This window comes from Phaethon lepturus, unplaced genomic scaffold (genome assembly GCF_000687285.1).
Source record: "Phaethon lepturus isolate BGI_N335 unplaced genomic scaffold, ASM68728v1 scaffold16694, whole genome shotgun sequence".
NCBI classification, from domain to species: Eukaryota; Metazoa; Chordata; class Aves; order Phaethontiformes; family Phaethontidae; genus Phaethon; species Phaethon lepturus.
Genome location: NW_010534144.1, coordinates 30,886 through 54,836, shown reverse-complemented (window position 1 = coordinate 54,836; position 23,951 = coordinate 30,886). Strand labels below are relative to the sequence as shown.

The window sequence follows — 23,951 nt, the reverse complement described above, 5'->3', positions numbered from 1 at the left end:
GCCAGTGTGGTGGCGGTGGGTATAATAGGCCTAAAGTCCTCAGGTGTGCTTGGAAAGCCTCCCCCGAAACCTTTTGGAAATGTTGCCTGGTTCTTTCCTGAGGCTTTCGTACCTACTGCAGCTCTTGTGATTTCAGCGTCCGTTGATGGGCAGCAGAAGTTGACAGAGTTTGCTCAGGACTGTGGCTGTTCCCTAGAAAGGACCCTGAGAAGCCAGTGGAGACCTGGAGACCTTCCGCCGCCTCCAGATAAAATCAGCTGTAGCTGACACAGGTTTATCTGACCTCTCCTTGTACAACCCTAATGACACTGAAGCCATAGCTTCTCCACACAACCTCTTCCAGTATTTAACTGTCTTCCAAGAAGAAAATATTTTTCCAGAGTCCAGCCCACATTTCTTTTGCTGTCACTTAAGGTGATTTCTTCCACTTCTGTGCTCAATATGGGTAGAGAACAGCTAATTTTGCTGTTACTTTTCACTTTTTTAGAAGACTTGTCTCCTTCTCCAGACCATGTCATCCCAGTTCTTTCAGTCCTTGCTTTGTATAATGCTTCATTCCTCTCTCTTTCATTTGTCCATTTGGTTTCTGTTTTGAGTAAATAGCTACAAAAATGCTCAAAATTCCCCTTGAGGGATCCTGAATAAAAAACTTGCAATCTCTGTAGTCGTCGTCTTCTTTATCCATACTAATAAGGCAGGATGAGGTATGGGTAAAAAAAAAAAAGCCCAAGGCACAGTACAAAACATGTGTAAAGGAGATGGTAAGTCTCTATTTTGTAGCTCTGGAGCTGTTTTAGCTCCGCAGCTACTTTAGTAAACACATTTCCACAGAGAAGAGCAGCAGCTCTGAAATACAGTGAGAGCACGTGAGTCTAGTACAACTGGCGTGCAGTCTCTGCCGCGGGCTCCCTGCCACTGCACCATGCTCAAGAGTGAGGGAAACGTGGAGCTCAGTGCACCCAAAGATAACTACGAGTAAATGACATTTCCCATTCTTTGTTCCTTTTAGCTCAGAGCTTACGTTTGTGTACCGTGGCGGATAGCTCTACGGCTTCCTCCCTTCAGCCCCTTCAGGGGTAGCTCTGTGTCCTCTAGAGCAGCGGACCCAAAACTTTGTTGTCCTGTGATAATACTGACTGAAAGTGTGTTCAGGAGAAACATCATTTATTTTCCACGCCAGCTGGGGTTTCAGTAGTAGCAGTCTTGCCTGGCTACAGGTATTGCTGGAAGCTGGAGGGTCTGTACTATTGCCCGTCAGCCGCTTCTCTGAAGCTTCAGGCTACAGAGCTTGCACATTGTTTGCTAGGATAGCACAGTCTCCTGAAGCTGTTCCCTGTAACATCAGGTTTATCCACTGGCATAAATAGAGGTATTTGGCAAAGTGTATTTCTGGTTAAGACTCGGAAGATGCATGATGTAAAGAATTAAATGCTTTCCCAGCCCAAATATATAAAATGTGCCAGGCTGTATTTAGCATAGCTGCAGAGAGGAAGAAAGAACATGTACTAGCAGACTGGGTGAATCAAAACGCCAGGGTTGTTTTTGATAAACATTATTTAACTTGCATCATTGCTTATATGCCTTTGCAATGTAGTATGAGAAATGCAAACTGGACACATTTCAGTACAACCCTCTATTAAGGAAGCATTTATAATTTCAACCCAGAGTACACGAGTAACAAGATAGCCTTGGTAACAAGCTGTGTGTCTGAATGAGTCACAAGCGTCTTATACCATCATACAGATCAGAGAAGATGCAAACCTGTGAAGCTTTCTCTTTGGATCTGTGGATTTTCTACAGGTGCACCTCTTTCTGTTTGCCAACATCAGATCTCTTTGTGGAATGGAAATTTATGTTCTGTGATCTTTCCCAAAGTGAGCCTTCTCTGATAAATTTGCCAGACACCTACTCCACCTGAGTCTTTTGAGAGGGATTAAAGAGGTAAGCTTGCTTAGCCAGTCTGGACCTTCTTCTTGTGTAGACATATACGAAGCAGATATTTACCCTGTTTTGGTCTATACAGCAATATTAAAAGTCATAAGCTTTTTTTGTGCTTTTATTTCTTTTTTCCTGATGCTATTGCTTTGGGAAGGGACACAGGGATATGTTCAAGTGATCTTTTGAATATGATTTGGTAAATGAGTTGACTCTTGAAGCCCAGAAAACCGTTACAGAGAAATGGAGAAGAAAAAGTACTTGCAGTATGTTTTTATTCTACCTTTATTCTGACATTTTAAAATTTTAAAATTGCTTAGCACAACATACAATGCTGGCACCAGGGAGATACAGAGATGAGTAACTGCAGAAGCCTCGACTCTCATTTTCTCTTGGACACTCAAGAGTAGTTAAACCCAGTCTGTGTTCAGAGGTACATTTCTTGTTGACTGTGATAGAAGTGGTAGAAGGTTTTCCTCCCTGAGACCAACTGGAAATCAGAATTACTCTGCTGCCATTCACCCCATTACAGCGTTATAACCTGCCCCAAAATAAAGTACTTTGAAATATGTTGAATACTCATGTTTGGTATCCAAGACATTTTTTAGCCTTAGTCTGGCTAGAATGAAATTCCCTAGTCCTGTTTTGAGAAAATGGGTAGGTTATATCATTCACAATGTGTTAAGGGTAAAGTTCTCCTTTCAATAAGTTCAGGAGTTTACCACCCCACATCAGAACAGAAGCTTATTTTACATTACATTGTCATGACTACACCCATAATTATTAAAAAATACCACTGTGGAAACACAGCCATGATTTTTTTTTAAAGTCTCCATTAAAAAAAAAAATCATTTCAGTAACACCTGTTGGGAAAATCTATCAGTAAAATTAACATATACTTTGTCAATGAAGCTGTGAAATAATGATTGAAAGACAGACAGTTATCTTCCAGTGAGAAGTGAAGGAGAAATGCTCAAACACTTAAGAATAAGAGAGATTCGACCTTCACAATCTGCTAAAGGAAAAGAGAAATATTTGGGGTTTTTTACATTTTTGTACTAATGCTTTCATGGAGGACTATGTTATAGTCAAACATAAGTTATTGGCAGTAATTAGGTGAAATTCAGTGACTCATGTTATATAGAAGACAAAGCCACATGACCCAATGTTCTATTCTGGCCTATGAATTATTTAAATATAACTAGTTGTTTTATGCATTTTTTTTTCCAATTCAACATAGTTTAGCAGTTAGTCAGGATAGAATTTTGTTATTCCTAGTAAGAAAGTGATAGATAAATGTGGGTAATGTTTACTTGAAGTTTTCAATGGTCTGCACGTCTTGATGTGGTTTCTTTCATGGTTTTGCACATGAAGGATTCTGCAGAATGTGGGACATGACTGAGCTCATGGTCTGAGGTTATGCAGTATGCTATCCAGTCCTTACCAAAAAATAGAGGGCCTCTTTGAATAGGCTGTAGGAATCCTTTTCCAGGGAGAACGCCGCATGGGGTCTTCCCCTTTGATGTCATGTTTTTCATTGTGAAATTTCAACTGGTCATGAAGACAATAAAGGTCAAATTATCAACTGGACAGAGAGTGCACACAGAGGGCACAGAAGGCCAACGGCAGCTTTGATCTTGTGGTCAGTTCTGTAGCTGCCCTGGGCCCTGCATACACTGGCTATGCGGGGTATGCTGGATACGTTGGCTACTGCTCAACAGCTGCCAAGGATGTGCATGAAGCCCTGATTTGCTTGCAGTCATTTTGTACCTATTTTTGTTCCTTTATGCATGCACAGAAGATTACTCATTTGGAGGGCGAATAGATTCCAGTAATTTGGGTGCACGCTGCTGAACTGACTTGTTCTTAAACTAGAGAAGTTCTTCCTGTACCTCCTGCTCAGTGGCACCAAGAACTTCTCCAGCAGGGAAAGCACGGTATGTGAAACAGTTCACCTGGAGAACGGCTGAGTCCTCATTCTGGGAATATGTGGGGTTCCACGATTTCAGGCAGGGGGAACAAAATGAGTACCCAGCTGCATCCCAGCCAGCTTCAGCTTACAGAGCTGGTTGGAAAACAGTGATCCTAAACTTGTCTCTTGCATCACCCTTTCTCCTTGTGCTTCATTACCTCCAACTCTGCCTTTAATGGGCTGTGTTTTCAGTGCTTTTATATCATTTATCGTGACAGGAGTGATGCCTGTTACAAGTTTGCCTTTCAGTGCAACATATAAAAGAGAACAGATTAGCATGCAGCAGCCTAAAAATATTATTTTTGTGTTTTTAATATATTATGAGAATACATTCATCCATAAAACCATGAGAGGGCAGCATTCTCTCTATCATTCATATTCTCTTTCTGCTGGAAAATTAAGAGAGACTTTCTTTAACATTCATCTCATAAACCACAGAGAAGTGTTATATATAATTCAGAGCTTGGTTCAATATTCTTTGTAATCAATAGGAATGTTTCCCTTGATTTAAATAGGTGTTGGACTGAGGCTTCAGCTGTTCAAAATGACATCAGGAAGAACTGTCTGCATAACTTAAATCAGAAGATACTGAAAATAAGCAGGCAGGAAATAATTTTGGTGGTGGTTAACCATTGGAACAAAATACCAAGAATACTGGTGTATTCTCCATTTCTTGATGTCTTTGAATACAGACTAGATGTCTCTTTGGAAAAAGTGGACAAAAGCTGCTGGGCTCAATACTGAGTTAGCGGAGTGCTGTTGTCTGAACTGCATCACATAAAAGAGAAGTTGATGCCATATGTATGCAGACAAGACACACTTTTTTTTATGCTTTTAGTAATTAATCAATGGAGTAACACCTTAGGGTTTCAGGGAGTGATCTTACAATCAAAATGGCATGTATTTCCACATGATCTTCTCTAAGTCAGTTCAGAGCATTTGCATCATCTGTATTACACAAGCAGTCATGTTTGCTAAGCAAAAGGATCTCTCTGGCTCTGGAGTCCATTAACCTGGCCAATGCAATTAATCTCGCCAATACGATAGTTTCAGTGCACAATTTTATAGCTGTCGTGATCCTTTGAGCAACATGCAGTACGTTATTGTAGCAATAAATGATTGGGGGTTTTTTAAGAATTAACGATGCATTTTTTTCAAAATTAGAACAGCTGAAGATGGAGAGAAAGGTTTTAAAAAGGGGAAACAGAATTGTTTACCTCCAAACAATTGCTTCAGAAATAACTTAGGTCACAAGAAACTACAGATTTTTAGCCAGATGAATATTTAGACATCTCACAATGTCAGTGCAATGTAGAGTGGCAAGTGCTAATTAGCATTCTTACTTGCAGTTTCAGCAGAGAGGAGGAATATTTAATGAACATGGAAACCAAGCTATTCTTTCTATACGGCTTGACATGGTGACCCAACTCTAACCTCCGTGGATTTGTGATGAAATTGTATTTTCTTATTTGTTTACTTCATCTCCTGCTGGCAAGGGAAATTCCTGTATGTCTCTTATTCACTGTGTTTCAGTCATTTCAACACCCCTAAAATGATGCACAAAGTTTTCACTGTGAATACCCTTAGGAGGTACCATAAACTGTGGTTTCACAGAAAAGTCATTAGGACAAATGCAATGGTGGGCAAACGTACACGATTCAGAAAGAGTGACATGCCCCAAGCAATCATCCAGCATGTGAGAAAGCAAAGGATCTCCAGAAGTGTTGACAATAAAAGAAAGAAAAATGTTATTTGACCAGAAAACTATCTACCTTTACATTTCACTTGCATTTTCTTTCTTTGATATGCACTACTTCAAAAGGTTTCCCATTGTTTTGGGGCGAAAGAAGTTGGGCCTATCTGTGATTTTTAATTAGGACCACCATAAAGAAAAATGTCAATTTTCTAGTTACGTTTTGAAGACTACTAAAGGGTGTTAGCATTTGTTAACTGGAAATATTTTCACATTGTTTCCATAACAAAGAAAAATGTGAGGTATTATTTAATTTCCCGTAACTTGCAGTATAAAAATGAATTCAATAACAAGTGAGCTTTGCCAAGACGCCTGTATATATTTTTGGAGAAATAATGTAGCTGATTCAGACTAGCCCACATTTTACATGGGGTTTGAATTAGCACTTTTTCAATGGATCTTAAAAAACTTTTTTCTCTGCTGTTCAATTCAATACTGAAGCTCCCATCTACTTCACTACTTCATCGTGTGAGTAACTCTATTCAAACCAGTGGGTTACCGACACACTTAGAGTTGGACATGTGCTTACAGATCTTGGGAATGAGGGCTTGGCATACCGTGACACTAGCTGGTGGCGGGGGGGGGACCCACACATGATTTGACTCTCACCTAAATTTTGATTTGATGTCTGAGTGCCTGACACTCTTAATTGGTGCGTGGGATGCCACTATCTAATGCTTGACTTTATCTTGATTTTATTTATTCAGGTAACATTCAAGAGGCTACAGCCCCATTGTGAATAGTGTAAAACAGGGAAGTATAAAATGCAAATAGCAAAGACAGGCCCCAAAAGAAGTGTCACAACATGCAAGGAAAATAAATAAGGTAGTGGCAGCAAGCAACATAATAGCTTTATTCCTCTTCCTTTTTGGATGGAAGATGTGGGAAGGTTGGGGAGGGAGGGGTGAGATGAGGGAAAGGCAGCAAGGCTGCTGCTTGAAGATGTGGAGATGGAGATAAAGGTGTGGAAAAAACCCCAGGTCTTCACCGTGGGGCAGTGGAAACCCACTCAAGAGTGCTCAGAGGTCCTTGGTCTGGGTTCTGCTCCAAATGGACAGATTCATTCTCCCCTTCTGATTGAATCCAGCCCCTACCACCACGTGGCAGAGAGAGGGGAGATGGAGAGAGAACCGCCGCTGTTTGACTTCTGCTGTTGCCAGGGTGGCTGATGAGTCTCCTTCGCCATCCTTCTCGTCTGCACGTCTGGCTTTAGTTTGCTTTTCTCTATTTTGTGCGGTGCTGTTGTGGAAGAACATGGATTTTGACTCATTTTAACAGTCATCTGATGTATTCAACAGGGAGCTTATTTTGCTAAATAAGCTACAAAGCAAAACACCAAGAAGCATATTGCAGTGAAATAAAATACAGACTCTAATTGACACAGTAGTTTTGAATAAATCTTTCCATTGTCACAGTCAGTGCACTAAATGCCAAGGCCTGTCAGCACCACTTCTTAGTTACCTACCCAAGGTAATTATATAGCTCTTCTCACTGCAGAATCCGACTGCATCCCAATTTGAAGTATTAATCTGTTAGTAAACCCCGTTTATGGCTTTTTACCCAAACTGAATTAAAAAGCAAGGCAAAAATAAATGGCAGGCTCCATCTTGCAAGACAGTCAGATCTCATCGCTGCTTGCAGAGCCAAAGTACCTTTGAGATCGCTGTAGATGTCTTGCTGGGAGTGCGTGGGCGAGGCGGTGCCACAGCAGAGAACTGAAGTCAGCTCTTTCAAGAGCCTTACGCTGGGCCACCCATTCCTTTGTGGAGAAATGGCCTTGGGGAAGTCATGTGCAATTCCTCCCTTCTCCTTTTACGTCCATACTCCCAGGCAGTCCCAGTCCCCGTGGGCAGGAGGTCGAACATTCGATTTAGCAGACATTTGCAAACAGCCTCTGCCACCCACGCGCGAGGTTTATAAATAGTAAATTTGCAGCATTTAGTTATGGAACTGTGACGCTTTTCATCCCTTTACAACTGCAAACTCCGCGTGTGAGCAGGAACAGCAGCCGCTTTGTCCTCGGAGTTACCCAGGTCTGTACGGAAGAGAGCCATCCAATGCGCACTTACACCGAAATTTTACATCTGTCCTTTTGGGTGGCCATCTGAGGGTGTTTTCACTTTGCAAATGTAAAATCATTTTATAGGCAGAATGGGAGGAAAAATGGAACTCCAATTAATGAGAAATATGTGGTGGAGGGAGCAGAAAAGGGGATGTCACTGACGGAAGTCGTCTGCTATCGCAGGACAGACATCACATGGTCCCTGTCACAAAATTAATGGTTTACTGAAAAAAAATCATTCTGACACCAGCCTGGCCCCGAACTGTGGCCTGTGCGCCTCACTGACTTCAGCTGGCGTCTCTGGGTTGTATGTCAGATTGCAATTAGGCCTCTGAAATCAGAAGAAGAAGAAAGGCCTTTTGTGGTATTTTGTGCAGAATAGGTTTAAATAATTTAAGTATTTAGGCTTCCAGAACTGATATCATATTTGGTGAAAAAAAAGTTAATTTTTTATTTTCTCAGTTTTCTTCTGTTTTTCACAGGTGGGCCCTTTCCGTTCCCCTCTTGCATTAAAGGGCCTGGTAAAAATCTTCCCTGGTAAATTTATCTGTAAAAATCTATTTAATTCAAGATTCTGCTATTGTGAAGAAAGCCTATTGTATTTAACAAGAGGTATTCAGGCAGGTCCTACAAAAAAGTATTATTCTTCTGCAAAATCTGCCCTAAAAACCTTTTAGAATTTACTCGTGACAGTCTGTAGGTTGGTTTTTTTTTTTTCCAAACTGTGATATGGCAAGCATATAATTTTGTATTAAATTCTAACAGCTCAAAAAGTGTGTGAAAAGATAATAATTTTCTATCAAATGCTAAAGGAATTTCCTCCATGAGGATATAAGCAAGCCCTACAGGAACTGGTAGTTACGCTGCAGAGGGATTTTTTAGGCTTAGAGAGCTTGGGGGAGGGTGTTTGAGTGCATTAGTATTCACTCCACATTCTTGCCTGCTGCTCCACTGTTTTGTGCCTCCATAAACTGCTCTGGATGCAGATCAAAATTATTTAAAAGAATTCACAGGGAAAAAAAACAGAGCAGCAGTTCCTATGTGTTTCCACATTGCCTTCATTTTCATTGACATTTACTGTTAGCCTTTTTATAGCAATATGAAAAAAGATGGCAGAAGCAGAAAAGGGAAAGGCTTTCTCCGATAAGAAGGGTTTTTACATTTTAGAGAGAAGTTCTCAGAACAAATCAGAGTGCTGGTAGCTTTCCTTGTGCAGTCAGCATCAACAATTTAAAGCAGCAGCACTGAATTCTTTAACTGAAAGGGCACTTTAAAATTCTTACTCTTTCTTGTTTGCAGCATCTGATTATACACAGAAAAAACTACGTTCCTCTCTTCTGTGTTAATCCTTTTTACTAGGGTGAACATTCACTTCCTCTCTTTTTATTTTTTGCTTCTGAAGACCCTGGAGTCCTAAGCCAGTCCAAGAGCAGACATAGCCAAGGAGCCATGCCTCCATCTCCTCGAGTTGAAATCATAGCCGCAAGGACACTTACTGCAAAATTTCATGAGAGCTCAAGTGGGCAGGATCACCTGCAATACATGGCTTTATCAAGCAAGCTCGGCTTTGCTCCTGCTAAAAAAAAAATCTGCTTCTTACTAATAGCTCGGCGGGAGGAGCCTTTAATTTGTTGTTCACTGAGGCAAGCCTGGTTCACGGCCCACCACCACTGACTGTGGGCTCCTTCCTTAGCATTTGTCCTAGTAGTGATATTCTTGAAAGGATATTCAAAAGGTAATATGCAAAGTTGTCTTACAGTACAAAGCTGTATTGCCTACTCTGATGGCAGGCCAGAACAACTCTATTATCTCTGGAAATACAAAAGCATATGAACATCCCCATTCAAGAAAAGGAGCAGAAGCTAGAAAGTTGATGGGGAGCATCAAAGGCAAAGTATCCCAAACAGTGGGAGCAGACAAGCTTAGAAGAAAGCGAAGAGGGAAGCCTAGAATTTTTTAGAGGGGTGAATAAAGGTGGATTCAATGAAGAGGTGCATCTTGCACACACACAGGTACATACAGGACAGTCAAGCATCCAATGCTTAGAATTCACATTGCACGGATTACAGCAAACACACAGTGCTAACTGAGGCACAGAACAGTAGATGTAAATTCTTTAAATCAACAGCATTCCCTTGTGGACAATAGTCACTTGTCTCTGGGCAATCTCTTTAAAATCCCTGGTCCCTGCTGGGTGAAGCGCTGGAATTTGTGCTGTTGCTCTCAGGGTGCCACAGAATAAACATGCATAAAGTCGACAGTTAGTTTGGCTTCCACCACAGCTTAATTTAGCTCACTTGTGAGTGCTGAATAAGAGAAATTTATAACAAGAATTAACACAGTGAGTAAAGGGCAGCATGTGATAAAAATGCTAAATCTGGGGAAACTTCAGAGCTGGGAGACAAGGACTGTGCAATGCACTCCACATTGCTGAGGAGGTAAAACATACTTTGCAGGGCACTGATGGACTAAACAAAAGAAAATGTCTGGTCAGACGGAGCAAAGGAATGTGCTGGAGCATCCAGGGAGGATGTAGCGCAGTCCATGCTGGCTGGAATGCATCTTCTGAGGAGGCTGAAATTCCTTCCACCTTCTCCCCCCTCCTTTTTTTGGTTTTCAACCTTCTCTGCCAAGAAAAGGACAAAAGCTTTATTATGCCTGAAGTTTGGCCACAAGTAAAAGTACCTAAAAGGTGCTTCAGAGCATTTAGTACATGTGTGTGTGCTATTTCTGCAGGGACGTGGCAAGCTTTCCAAGTGACTTTTGCCATCATCCACAAATTGCATATTCCTTCTGTGTTACTTCATGAAGGTCCCTCCTTTTTTTCTTGGCTTGCACCACTGCATTTCCTCTGAAGCCAGAAGCTGCAGAGCTGACATTGTACAAGGAATTTCAAATAAATTCTGATAGTCGTTTTGGGGAGGAAACTTTGGGTGTTCATTATTGATTATGTTACTTTATCGTGATTGTTTCTCTGTGTAGTCATTAAGTGGGGCTTTTTGTGGGTGGTGCTGCACAAAGTCTGAGGAAGGCAGCATACTTTCTTAAGAAACTTTAAAATGTTTTTAAAAGTGCAATAAGTAGACAGCAGAGAAGTACCTTCATTTTTTTATAATATGTATACACACATATATTACATACACTTGAAACAAGTCTTCCTTTATACTAGTCTGGCCTGCCCCTCAGACACTCATCTCTCACAGGTACTGGGTTGCTCTCAGAGAGGCTGGATGGACTAGAAGTAGAGTCTTCAAACTTCATTCAAGAAGGGTGCCCTGTGAACAGATGACAGTACTGAAGAAGACATAGGGATGGTTGTGGGAAAATATGCAAGATGAGGCTGACCTCAGTCGCATGGTGAAGGAAACAGAAGCCACATGAAAAAGAACATGAAAATAATTAGGAAGGGAAGGGACCGTGTATCTCTCAAAGGTGTGGACAAGATGCTTTAACCCAATTCAGTGGAAGAAACAGAGACTCTTGAGGAAGTTCAAAGGAGCATGGTACTGACATGCCAGAGGGCAAGGTCAGAAACTTTTTTATAAATAAAGGAAAAAGCAATGCCGTATGTGTCTGAAATTACTGGTTTTATAATGTTCTCTGCTTACCTCACAGGACTGACATTGATTGCTTGGTATTTGCAGCTGAAAGATACTGCTTTTATATCCAGTATTCTTACTTTGGTTGACTTCCTTAAAAGGCTGCACTCTCACAGTGCTTTTTCTGTCCAACTTCAGTAAAGTCTACACTTGAGGTTCTGATCTGTTATCTCACCTGTGTTTCAGATTCTTCAGCATTCAAAGTCCCTGCTGTACTGTATAGAGGTTTACTGCCACAAGAAGCAGACAAGGTCCTATGCCAAGGAGCAGCCTGCTTCTTCTCATAGATGATAACTGCCTTTAACTACTTTCCTGGTTGGAAGGGGAGAGCCTACTAATCCACAGGTGGTGAAACCATTTGGATGTAAATGATATAGGCTGTCCATCAAGCCGCACAAGCCAATAGCTGGTTCACAGTTGAATGAACCCAGTGTCTGAGAGATTTAAATACAGAGTATGTAGCAAAAAACCTCAGATGTCCATGCAAAATTCATTGAAGGCTGAGCAAGGCATCGGTGCTGGCCTGACATCCTTGTGTATGTGGAAAACCAGAAGGAGGGAAAATTGGTGCTATGTTAATACCACCCAAATATACACAATGAAGTCAGACTGAAAGCAATGAAATTACAGCCGCTCCTCATGAGCTAACAGGACCATTTTCCTTAACCAGTGACCTTCAATTATAGAGTAGCAAGCAAATTAGTACAGACAAAAAAGAAAAACCTGTTAGCCAGAAAATCTTACTGACTAAAGCTTGTCTCGTTTCAGTTCCAGTTTCTGTAGCTTTCGGTAAAGGATGTGCTGTCTCTTTTGGAGTACTGGTGTTAACTGGAAATGTTGATTCTGGGAACAATAAATTCCTTCTTATCAAATGGTTGGGGTTTACGACTGAGTTTTTCAGAAGATGTTACAGCTTTCTGAGTGCTTGAAGGATCTGAATCATTGCAAGAAGCCTCCTGATGCCACAGAGATCAAGTTAGGAAGAAATTCAAGGCCAAAAAAGGCCAAGGCAGGAATGACTAAATGAAACGGCCATTTCTCAGTTCCCATTCCTCTGGTATCCCCTATACTCCAGGTTATTTTCCTGTAGGTCAGAGTGACTGTGAAGCAGGCTGGGATGCAAGTTTACAGTGCAGCAGTTTGGTGGTCCCCATACAGAGGTCAAGGGCTTACTCTCAACTACAGCCATCTGGAAGTCAGGAGTCTGATTCTACTTGGTTCAGGTTGCTTACCCAAGCTGAAAAGTTCACAAACCCAGATGAGTGACGTGGTATGAATCCACTTTGAAAGGAGTCTAGAGAAAGGAATGTTATCTGCAAGCTAAGGGTATTCACATAGAGAACCAGCACTTTCCAGATTCACAAGCTGGCTTAATTCTCTAGGTAGGCAAGCCTGAGCAGCAAAGAATATGTGCTTTCTTAATTTTGAAGTTGGAGGAAATGTTTGTATTTAATTGTTTATGGCTGGTAACTTCATATATTCTGTGGCTCGTAATTTTTCAGTTCCTCTATTGCAACCTTCAAATCCTATAATCCAAATCAAGTTCTGTTTTGATAGGACAAGTTCTACTTTTCCTTCTCTGGATACGTAGTTTGACAAATACAGTTTTTCTTTCGGTATATTAGCACCTCATATCTGCCTCAGATTTACAAAATGAGCCAAGGTCTCAATCAAAAAAATGAGGCAAAACCATTTACAAGATAAAACAAGCCACACAGTTAAAACAAAGATAACCACTTAGGTGTAAGTTTTCTTTTGGCAACTTTATTAGCTAAATAACATTTCTCTTCCTTCAGTATATGTTGGCATGAAATCTTTTTCCCAGGGTTTCTGAGTTATATGAGAGAAAAAGGATGGGGATATATCTGCAGGGGGTTTTCACCTACCTTGGCAAAATCTGAAACGTGCTTTCCTGCTACCTGAACTACTACACTGTCCACAGATTACCAGTTTTCCTTAAGTCTCCATTGTCAAAGTTTTCCCGGGATAGTTCAGATCATCAGTTCTTACAATTTAAACAGAGAGATTAATTTCTAAGGGACTGCTGTAACAGCATGGTAGAGTGCCAGATTGTGTCCTTCTTGCAGCTACTAGTATGTTTGCTTTCAGAGGCAATCGATCTTTTTGAGATCCCTCTTTCCCTTGGTTTGACAGAAATCTGTTAATGACGAAGCTCTGAGTGTTCTCTAAACGCAATGTGTGGTGAACTTTGAGTCTCAAGCCTGAAGCCACAGTCTTCCCACTGTTTGTTGCTTGGGCTCAATAAACATCACACTGATATATTGAGATGACTCAGCTACGCAGCGTTCACCTGCCAGCACCAACTCACTGGTCTGGACTTGTGAGTTTTTCCAGATAGCAGACAGGCTGAAAGAGCAAAGCCATTTATAGACCTGGTGATTATAATGATGCATGGAAGCAAAAATAGATTTATAACAATCATAACATCCAGGGCAGCAATACAAATAGTGAGGATAAAAACCAGGGAAAGATAAATACCTGTCTGGAAATATGACTACTACTGAATCAATAAGCTGATGTCCTACCAAAAGCACATCATTACAGATTGAAAGCAATGTGGTATCAGTAACTTACAGTCTGCCCAGTGAAAGTGGTCCTTATTCTCCAGTTTTATGTACTGTTACAAGTTGCAGTGAACCATCTTTATTAACTAGAGGGCTGTTGCTGCATCACTTTTAACTAATGATTTTTAAAACAGACTAGTCATAATCCTGTAACATGGAATGGGCTACCTAATGCCAATATTCACTACTTTAGGTTTGTTAGTAAAAGAATAAATTCTGATTTTTTTGGTTTTTTAGTTTCTTTTCCTATTACATCCTATAAACTATTTATGCATAATGAATAATTAAAGGAATTTAACTTTTAAAAAACGATTTCAGGCTGTGTCCCTTCCCTGTTATGACATGTACTCACAAACGTGGTTCTTCTAAACACTGCTGAGAACAGCTTGGTTGTAGCATGGACAAGTGTTTATTACAGGGTTTACTGCCTTGTCCTATGATTCCATGCTCTGCAAAGCACATCTTAACTAATTCCCAAAGGCAAAGTGGCAACGCTGTAAAGCACTTGTGAAAACATTCAAACTGCAGTTTAAACCTTGTTCAAGTGCAGTTCTTCTCTGAAAAGTGACACTAAAATGGCAGTGTGGGATCCTGTATTTATTGTCTATTTGTGATTTCCAGATCAAACATGCTAAGTACAACTATATAGTTCCTTCCTAACACCCACTGCCAGCTCCACAGCCTCCAATGAGATTAGATAGTTGAAACTTTCATGTTCATGTATCGTTAGGATGATGGTCTCCTTAGCATCTGTCCAAACCTGCTGTGGTCACTGAAACAGATACACCTTGGCCCCCTTCCATTTAGATGAATGGACTCAAGGAGGATCTGTTTTGTTCTCATTAACCTGTGTCAGTTCTTTCACTGTTTATGGGAGTAAAATATCTTCTCAGGCAAGTCAGCAAATCTAACTCTGAACACAAATATAACATAAAGCAGATGTGCCGAAGAAGATGCCACTTCTTAACCATAGCCACATTTTCAGCTGAAGAATTTTAATGGACTTTTAATTTGTTTTCTGGTCTGTTTCATGGAATAAAATATTTCAATCCCTAGAAAATTCTGGTATGAACAATATTCTCTATACAAAGTAACCTGTTTAAACACAGGCTTATGAGCTACATTTTTATTTCTCTAGAGAGCCAGCTGTTGCTTATTTATGGCTGGGACCAGCAATGAGAAGACACAGCCCGATCCAAAGCCCACTGAAATTCAGTTATACTGTCCAATTAACCACACGGAGCTTGATACAGGTTTGGTGCTTTTCTTTCTGCTGTATCTGAGCAGGAAGCAATCAGCCTCACTCACCTCCCAGGGACCTCTGAATCGATACTGGTGGAGAGACACACTGCCATGTCCAGTCCTTGGCCTCTGATGGAATAAAGCTACTTTGGCTTAAATAACTTCTGCTGATGGAGTTGCTATAGCATTCTGGTTGACACTTGAAGTTGTGCTCCCTTACATGGTTGAAGGTGGCCATTTCAAATATAGTCCTTTCCCCTACCCACAAAGAAAATGCATAAATGCAGAAGTAGATCCTGTTTATTAGACTACTGTCCCTTTATCTGGGCAGTATGCTCATAAATATATCTACGAATAAATGCTAAAGTACTAAAACACTCTGAAAAGATTACAGGAAGAGTTACAGCATCCATTCAAGGTGCAATAGTAATTGAGTGGTGACTACTACCCAACAGATGCCAGCCATATTCCCTCAGGTCGTAGGGTTTCTGTGCCAGTTTACATATCACCTCTTACAAAGAACTTAGAACTAATTCAAGTGTCTTGAATTTTTGTCATCCTGAAGTGTGTACTCAGCATCTGTTTCAATCTTAAGTTATGCTTGATGGGTATTCAAACGGTTACAGACGTGTAAGGAGGAATGTGTGAGGCTTTCTTTCTTGAAGAAGACAGTTTCCTGACTTAGCATAGCTGAATTTTTCTGAAACAATATGCAGGCTTTTTCCACCTCACTCTTTTGCCAATCCCACTCAGCCTTGTGATTCAAAGAGGCAAAACTGCACAACCCAGAGCCAACGTGGGCCCCAGATTTCAAATGCGCGAGAGCTGGAATATCCAGACCTGAGGTTTTGGTCTGGCCTGTGAAAAGGGAGAGAAAACCATCTGTGAAAACTGGAGGCACATCTGGGTTTGGCTTCTACCCCAGGATCCCACAGCCTCCCATAATCACTTTCTGAATGTCTGCAGGTTGTGGAAAGAAATCCTTTCTCCACACCTTTGCTCGGGAAGCAGTGCTCGGCTCAGCGCCTGGTACACGCAGGTTCCCTGGGGCTTCCAGGGAGCCCGCTGAGAAATCCACGGGGGCAACACCTGCAGGGTTTAATCCTTCTGGCTTTAGAAAAATGTCCTTTTCTAACCAAAAGCACTGCATGGCATGTGGGGGAAGGAAGCACAAGCCCCTGAGTGGGGCCTCTCCTGTGGACAAGGGCTTGCTGAAAGCACTGAGCCTTCCCTTTTTTCGGACACTGAATGTCACGGAAGATCACAACCCCATGTGCAAAAGCCCCATATCGCTCCCGCAGGCCTCCCCTCCCCACAAAGCCCCTCGCGGCTGGCGCTGGTCGGCGGGCGGCCCGGGCAGCCAGACACCCGTCTTGTCGCGCAGGCCTGCCTCGGCAGGGATGGGAAACCGCCGGGGATCCTCCTTCCCCTCAGCCTCCCCTCCCTGGCCTTTGCTTCCCAGCCAGCCCCCCTCCTGGAAATCCCTGGGGAGCCCAGCCAAAAGGAGCCCTCTTCCCCCCCCGGGAAATGGCAGCGTGCGCTCAAGGGCCCAGGGAGCGGGTGGCTGCACTGCCGCTGGGCCCTGGGGCTCAGCCTCCCCCAGTGATTTTTGGCCATGTCTCCCGTGCGCCCGGGGTGCTGAGGCGGCCCCGGGGGCCCCCCGGGGCGCGCCTCTCCCCTCCAAGCCAGCTGCTCAGGGGAGAGGAGGGGGGACAGACAGCCAGACAGCCAGAGCCCAATTAAACCCTCCCCTGGCCAGCCCCTGACACTCCCTCCTGCATTTTCCAGTCTGTGGTTAGAGCACTCAAAGGGTTCCATTAAGTCATCAAGTTTTACAGGTTCCTTTAAAAAAAAAAAAAAGAGGGGGAGAGTGAGCGAGTGAGAGAGAAAAGTTTGGTCATGGTAGGGAATGAGTGATCAAAGCTGAGCCAAAGCTTCCTGTTACACCGGGACTATATATATATCGTGTCTTTAATGTTGGGGGATGTAAGCAGGCTGCTAGGAGACTGGAGCGGGAGCTGACTCTCTGCCTGATTTCCCAGCGCGCTGAGGTTTCTTCCACCGACCACAATGAACAAGTTCCTGTGCTGCACGCTTGTGGTAAGTCCCTTCAGAGAGGTAGATAGGCTTTAAGATGCATTACAGCTTCAGAGATCAGGCTGTAAAGACATACAGCTTTTCTTCTGGGTTTTTTTGTTTGTTTGTTTGTTTGTTTGGGGGTTTTTTGTTTTGTTTTTTATTTGGGGTTTTTTGGTTGTTGTTTTTTTTTTTTGCCTTCTGTCCGTTTTCTTGGTAAACCCTTTTTGTTTCATCACGCTGAGCTTCCCTGGCGAGGTTTGGAGTGCGATGGACACGTCCAGCTCCAGGGAGGCAGCAGGGATTTTCACCCCATTCTTAAGGTAGTGGCATGAGTTGCTTTTCTTTTGCCTTTTTTCCTATCTTCCTCTCTCCTTTTGTAAGGTTTCATCATACCAGGCTGACACTAAGCACTGTATCTAGGAATGAATTTAGGAACTGTAGGCTGGGGTGTTTTTGATTTACAAAAGCTCCATCCCTGCCTGTCTCTGTAATCTCTGCTGCAGTGGCACTGGTCAGTATGTCAGATACTGGGCTGGTTTTCTTACCCAGGAAAACCACTGTGAGCTCCAGAAAAAAGCACAAGTGTGTGGTGCTTGTTTTGGCTTAGGAAATTCAGCTTCGTGTGCAAGTAAGTGACGCCTTAGTAGCTGTGTCAGTAGCAGTTACAGAAAAAGTTGTGTTAAATCTGGTGTAAGCCCCTGCTTTAATAAGTTTCTGGTTACTTGGTGATTTATCAAGATACTTCCAGATGCAAATTTAGAGACGTTAGCAGTGCCGTAAATCTTTCAAAATGTCATTTAATCCATTTAGGCATATGGAATTGTATGTGATGTCAGATTAATTAAAACCTGCGTACAGACAGATTCTATTTGGAGGCTATTCATCTTTTGGATGAGAAAACATTCGCAGAAAAACATTAAAAACAATATTCAGAGCAGGCTGTTATGCATGCCTGCACAGTAACTTGCTCCTGGGTTGTTTTGGTGAGTACAGTGGCATTAATGTTGTGGCAGAGCGTTAGAACTGAGATCCATTTATTTTGAAAGCTCTTTATAAATGCAACGAGATTTCCAGGATCTGATGAGTAATACATGTTTATTACTCTCTGTACAACTTTCTGAAAGAGCTTTTTGAGAAACAAACCCAAAGTAATTAATGGTGCAAGGGTAGCAAAAATTGTCAGGCTCGCGGTCAGCAAACTGAAATGCAGGACAACTTTTTCATCTCATGTATGGTGTTGTGCCGTCTTTGTCTACATGAAAGCACAGGAAGTTAATCTGGGAATTTCAGCAATAGCCTGTTACCAGTTTGGCTTCTTATCTGTGGCTGTCAGAATATAATCACACCAGTATTTTGATTTTGATTACATGTAATGTGCCTGTTAGTGTTCTCCCATGAAGTAATAGCATTTGGTGAAGGTCAGCATAATCTTCTGGCAGATGAGTCTCGGAGACGAAATACGTTACTGTCAGGAGTACATGCCAGAGACCTTCATTATTCAACTCTTCTTTTGAAATTTTTATTTAAAAGCAATTTATTTGAAGTTTGTATGAAGCTTGAGTACTGTCAGTGAAGTTTAAGCACTGTCAGATGTGCCAGAGCTCTGAGAAGTAGTTTTAGTATCTGCTTTATGAGAAGACTTGTAGGAGGCACAACAAGCAGTTCAAAGTTATGTACGTTTGTCTCACATACCTTAAACCTAGTTTGGAGACACCATAGCTAAAAAAGACTCTTTGGACATGATGTGCTTTCAGCCTTGGCGTCTTTGCTAAGGTTTCAGAAAGGGGACCTGCAGTGATGGTGCATGCATGTACGTGTTGTTTGCTGGAACACTAAAACTGCTTACAAACAGACAGGCGTTATGAAATCGGACTGAATTGAAAGAAATTCCCCAGAGCTGGATCTCGTTACTTGTCACGTAACTATCTTGACCCTTAAACTTGACCTTTCTCTATTTTGGATCTCTGGGCGCATGTGACATGCTTTTTCTGGCCTGCCTGTTGGGTTTGCTGTGTGTAGGCAGCAGTGGCTTTGCAGCCCGCGAGGGTAGGAGTTATCTTTCTGTCTGACTTACTTTCTGTCTGTCTGCATGTGTGTTGGTTAAAAATAAAACACCAAGGTTACCAGAAGAAGCTTTAAAAGATATTGTCACTGTTCAAATGTCACACAAACTTTAATTTTGTTCCTTCAGTATTTGATTTTTATGCTAGTAGATTTACTACTCTGATGGTCTTCCTAGAGAAAAAACACCTGTTTGCACGTAATACTGGTCATACTGTTTCTCTAGCTAGATGGTCAGTGAGTAATTCTGTTCAGTGCAAAGGCAGACTGTAGTCATGGACGTAACATGCCAGGTTTGGGTTAGCTCTAAATCTTGTTGTCACTCTGAAGAATAATGTTCCAAAATATGAGTTATGGATAAGACACATCTTTTGGTGAATAGCTGGTTAGTCTTTTTTGCTTTCTCCCTCCACAAGCTTCAAGGCAAATGTATCTCATATAAATGAAGACGTTCAATTTAGCACTTCTTTGATAAGACGTAAAACTGCTCTTCAGCTCAATGTCATTTTCCTACCACTGAAAATGAAACAATAATTTACACTCCTAAATTGCTCAGTGAATGACAACTAATGGTGCCTCACAAAGTCTCTATGACATTTGTATTACTTACCTATTGCTTTACCGACAGAGGAAGGAAGACAGAGGTTGATAGCCTCAGTTTCGAATACAGGTGGCTCAGGAGAGTCACTAGTTATATTCCTTATGTGAAAGAGCAGCCTTCACTTTATAAAGCATCTTCCATACAAAAGTAGGTCCCATTATGTCCAAAGTGAGTGGATTGCATTGAAGCAGTTGGCAGAATGGTGAAACAGCTTTATAAGCTAAACTCAAAACTAGCAAAAACTACTCTGTTTTAGCTTTCGTTCTGAACCTGACGCTCAGCTGCGGTCTGCCAAAAAGGTCCTTCGTCTGGGCTGTGCTCCTAGTGAGCCTGCAGTGACTCCTGGGGTAAGCTGTTCTGCATGGGTATCAGCCCAAAGAAGTTAAACTCGGTGATTGCATGGGGCCCCCCAGAACAGCAAAGTGAGGACGATGAGATTTGAATATCTCCCAGATGGATGGGAGTCATTTCTCTTTAGATGACAAATATTTTACAGTGGCTATTTTCAATAGATAGCCATGGATCTGATCTGGCATGACACTGTCATGTACTGGATATAGAGATACTGTTTGATTTGACAAGATATTGATTAGGAGCACGTCTTTAATATCATTCACTGCTATTTTTTGCCACTGAGATTTCTCTGGGGTCTGTGCATGGTTTCAGTGAGGCATTCTGCCTAAGGGTAAGTCTACTTTGTGTAGAAAGCAAAGTAGGAGAATTGTAAGGTTTTACTTTGAACCCAGTGCGAAGACTAGGAGCAATCTGACAGATGCCCTGAAGAATTATTTATCACACAGGAAAATATGCTTCGGAATAGTTGTGGAATGCAAAACAGAAACAGATTTATTTTTCTCAGCAAATGAAACATTCTCCTTTGGTCTGCAACCCAAAACCACAAAGCCAAGCTATATAATAATATTTTCATATGCTGAAAAGCCACTTTTTTTTCTCTCACAAAGCAGTGATTTAAGGGGATGATGCTTGAAGGATTCTTGCTTTATGTGCTTTGTCTTCCAGTTCATTTTAATTCAACAAGAAAAAGCAAGTGGCTCTTTGCCTTACATTTAAAGATGAAAGAAAAGGGCGTATACTTTTTTCATGCGCAAGATCTGAAATGGAATTTTACAATCACATTATTTCTCTTTCAAAAGCATCTTCTAAGGGATCAAATAAATGGACTGAACAAGCCTTTTATGTTAGCATTGTTTATGCTGACATAAAGATGGTATGGAAAAATACAGCTTCAGGCCTAATGTGTTCAGTGACACAGTCAAATAATTGCTTTTTAACCTTTGGGTAACTCGTTTGGAATACGTTCTCAGTATTTACTTGCATGACACTGACTTGCACTAGATGTGCTTTTTGGTACTTACATTCATCCCAGTTCTTCACATGGAGACAGCCATCCCTAGAGCTACCCAGGATTTGGCCCAGGGAGATGGATGAGGACACTGTTTTTCAGTCCTTTCAGAAATGCGCCCATGCAACTAGAACTGAATTTTACACACTATGTGATAGATGTAGTTAATGACATTAGATTTTGTTTTAGTTTTGTTTTGTTGTAACTATTTCGTTACTGATAGCATTTCATATTCATAGAAAAAAAAAAACTTTAGGACTGTTTTTTTAAATTGAGCCTTGCCTTTCACTACCCCTAGGAAAACCGTTCGCAGTTGAGTCCACTCTGAATCAGACTAACAGTTAATTTGTTGAGATGAACAAGATGTTGAGTATCATTGGTTTCTATCAGTGCTGGGATATAAAGGATTTGCTTATGGCTTAAAATGGAAAGAAACTGCCTAGATCTTTTCAGTTCGTTCCCCAGCTCTTCCAGGAAACCAAATGGTGTATTTGCTTTCAGAAATGCATGGAGAGCTATATTTAAACTACTTGGGTTTCTTGCACCTGCTGCTCAGTAAAAGGCTGTTCCCAAACTTCCTCTGCTAAGAGAATCCCCTTTTCATTTGCCAGCATTATTCTTTAATGGAGAATGTTCTTCTCTTTCTGTGTGTTCACTGTCTATCTGTACTGATTCTATAGGTACTGTTTTGACTTGCCAAGCTATTGAACAAGTCAAGATCCTCTTCAAGATGAAGCTCTCCGTTTCCTTCTAAGCTTTCTCTGTACCTCTTCCAGGATGAATTAACCTTTCCTAAACAAGGATGAACAGAATTTTATGCAGTCTTCTGAATGGCAAATCCATAACTTTGGCCAATACATAACTTTGGCCAAGCATTGCACCGATACACTCCAGCTTTGGTTTCTTAAGTGTTAAAGAGGCTCATTGCCCCTACTTCTGATTCCAGTAAACTGAAGCCAGACTTCTAGTTTCTTCTTCCTTTCAAACTGGAACATGCCTTCTTCTCCAGCAACAGCAAAACAGGACAGTGCCAGCATGATTATAGGAGAAATCCTGCTTTCTGTGGAGCTTTAAGGAATACCAACATTCAGAACTATTAAGTTCTGATTATGGCATTTTCATGTGCTCAGATAGTGCCATCATGCTTTTGAAGTGTCCCTCCTGATCATCCTTATTTACTGTATTTTAGTTTGCACATCAGAGCAGAATTGGAGTGCACAAAGTGGATTTACAAAAGTAAACTGGATTGATGAAAGTAAATCCAGAGATGGACTCCAGAGGCACACCAGATGCACTGTAACCACTAATGCATGCTCAGTCCGTGAGAGCAGACTGAAGTTAGTCCAAAATACCCACTCTGAATCATGCATAATGTGGATGTCAGGTGCTCAGCACCATCTGTTTTGCTCTACAAATCTGCCCTAACAGGTGATCCAACTTCACAATTTCAAACAGATTCAGTGTGTCTTAGGGCAAGAGATTTAGTGACATTCTCCTCTAGCTTATTCTGTGAGCGAGGGGACAAGAAGAGTCTTTTCATTCTGTTTGTGCCAAGTTGCTGCAGTAAAACTAGTAAAAATCATACTTAATTACCTTCCACCATTCTTCCTACATTTTTGAAAAACTTCGGAAAGATAGATTGCTTTTGCTTTGGCACTTGATGTAGGTTCAAGGACAACTTCTGATTTTCAGGTTGCATATTAATATGCGGAATACTCGTGTGTGCTAGGTGTTTTCAATTTGTATAGAAGACAATCTTGCAGATCTATTCTCCTAAGTATTATTAAGGGACCTACAGTAGTCTTATGAAGAAGTATGGTATCGGGGATTGGAGTCTAGAAATGTACTTTACAACATACTAACGGCTGTGCTGGGTCTAAGAAAAAAAGAATCCAGAAAAAATGCCCTAAAAAGCCCCATATGCTGTCTATAGCAGGGGTTGATAACTGATTCATAGAAGAGATGGAAGAAAAAGGCAGGAAAATAGTGATATTTTTCCAAAACACTCCTCCAGACTCAAGCAATTTGCGGTTTGGGATTTCCTGATCAAAAGGTGATGTTTCTGTTTAATAGCCCTTTATTATTTTCCTCTGTTACTATGTCAAACAACATTTTAAACTCAACCATTTACAGTGTCCTGTGGCAATGAGTTGCACAGCTCACTGTACTAATAGGATCATAGTAGTCAAAGAGTAACAGTAGTGGTAATCTAGCTCTATGTTGAAAATTATGTATAAAATGTTCTGCTAAAATACTGAGATACTGATTGCATTTATAGCTTTAGTTTGACTGAAGAATCTTTTGTCATAATTGTTTACTAAATAAGAGTTGGATCCTGCATATATATACAGCTCAGCCACTGATGGGTGGATTACTGCAGCTACATAAAGTATGTTTCTGGGGAAGAAGGGAAGACAGGTGTGATGTGCTTTTCTTTTAAAAACATAAAGAAAAAATCAAATGCAAAGGCTGACCATCCTTTTAGTGATGCTGATTTATTAATCCTGTTATTATGGTTATTGGTTATGCTCATTTAGATTAACAGTATTCTGGTTGCCATTAATAGTTCATAGCTATTGGTACTTTCAAAGGAAAAACTTAGCATGGTCTCACACACTCATTGTTCAAGTATTTTTTTGCTTGATTTTTAAATCAATTCCTCTCAAATTGTGTTGAATTGTTTTCAGTTTTTATTGGCT

At 41.2% G+C, this 23,951-nt stretch overlaps 1 protein-coding gene across 1 annotated transcript in view; it reads left to right on the top strand.

The window, feature by feature from the left end:
• The first annotated feature begins 17,155 nt into the window (after positions 1-17,155).
• The window catches only part of TNFRSF11B (tumor necrosis factor receptor superfamily, member 11b), a 16,343-nt gene continuing 9,547 nt past the window's right edge, over positions 17,156-23,951 (top strand). The window contains exon 1 of the mRNA XM_010285447.1: positions 17,156-17,248. Coding sequence (XP_010283749.1) covers positions 17,219-17,248 — 30 coding nt within the window. The 5' untranslated portion in view covers positions 17,156-17,218. The remainder of the gene's footprint in view (positions 17,249-23,951) is intronic.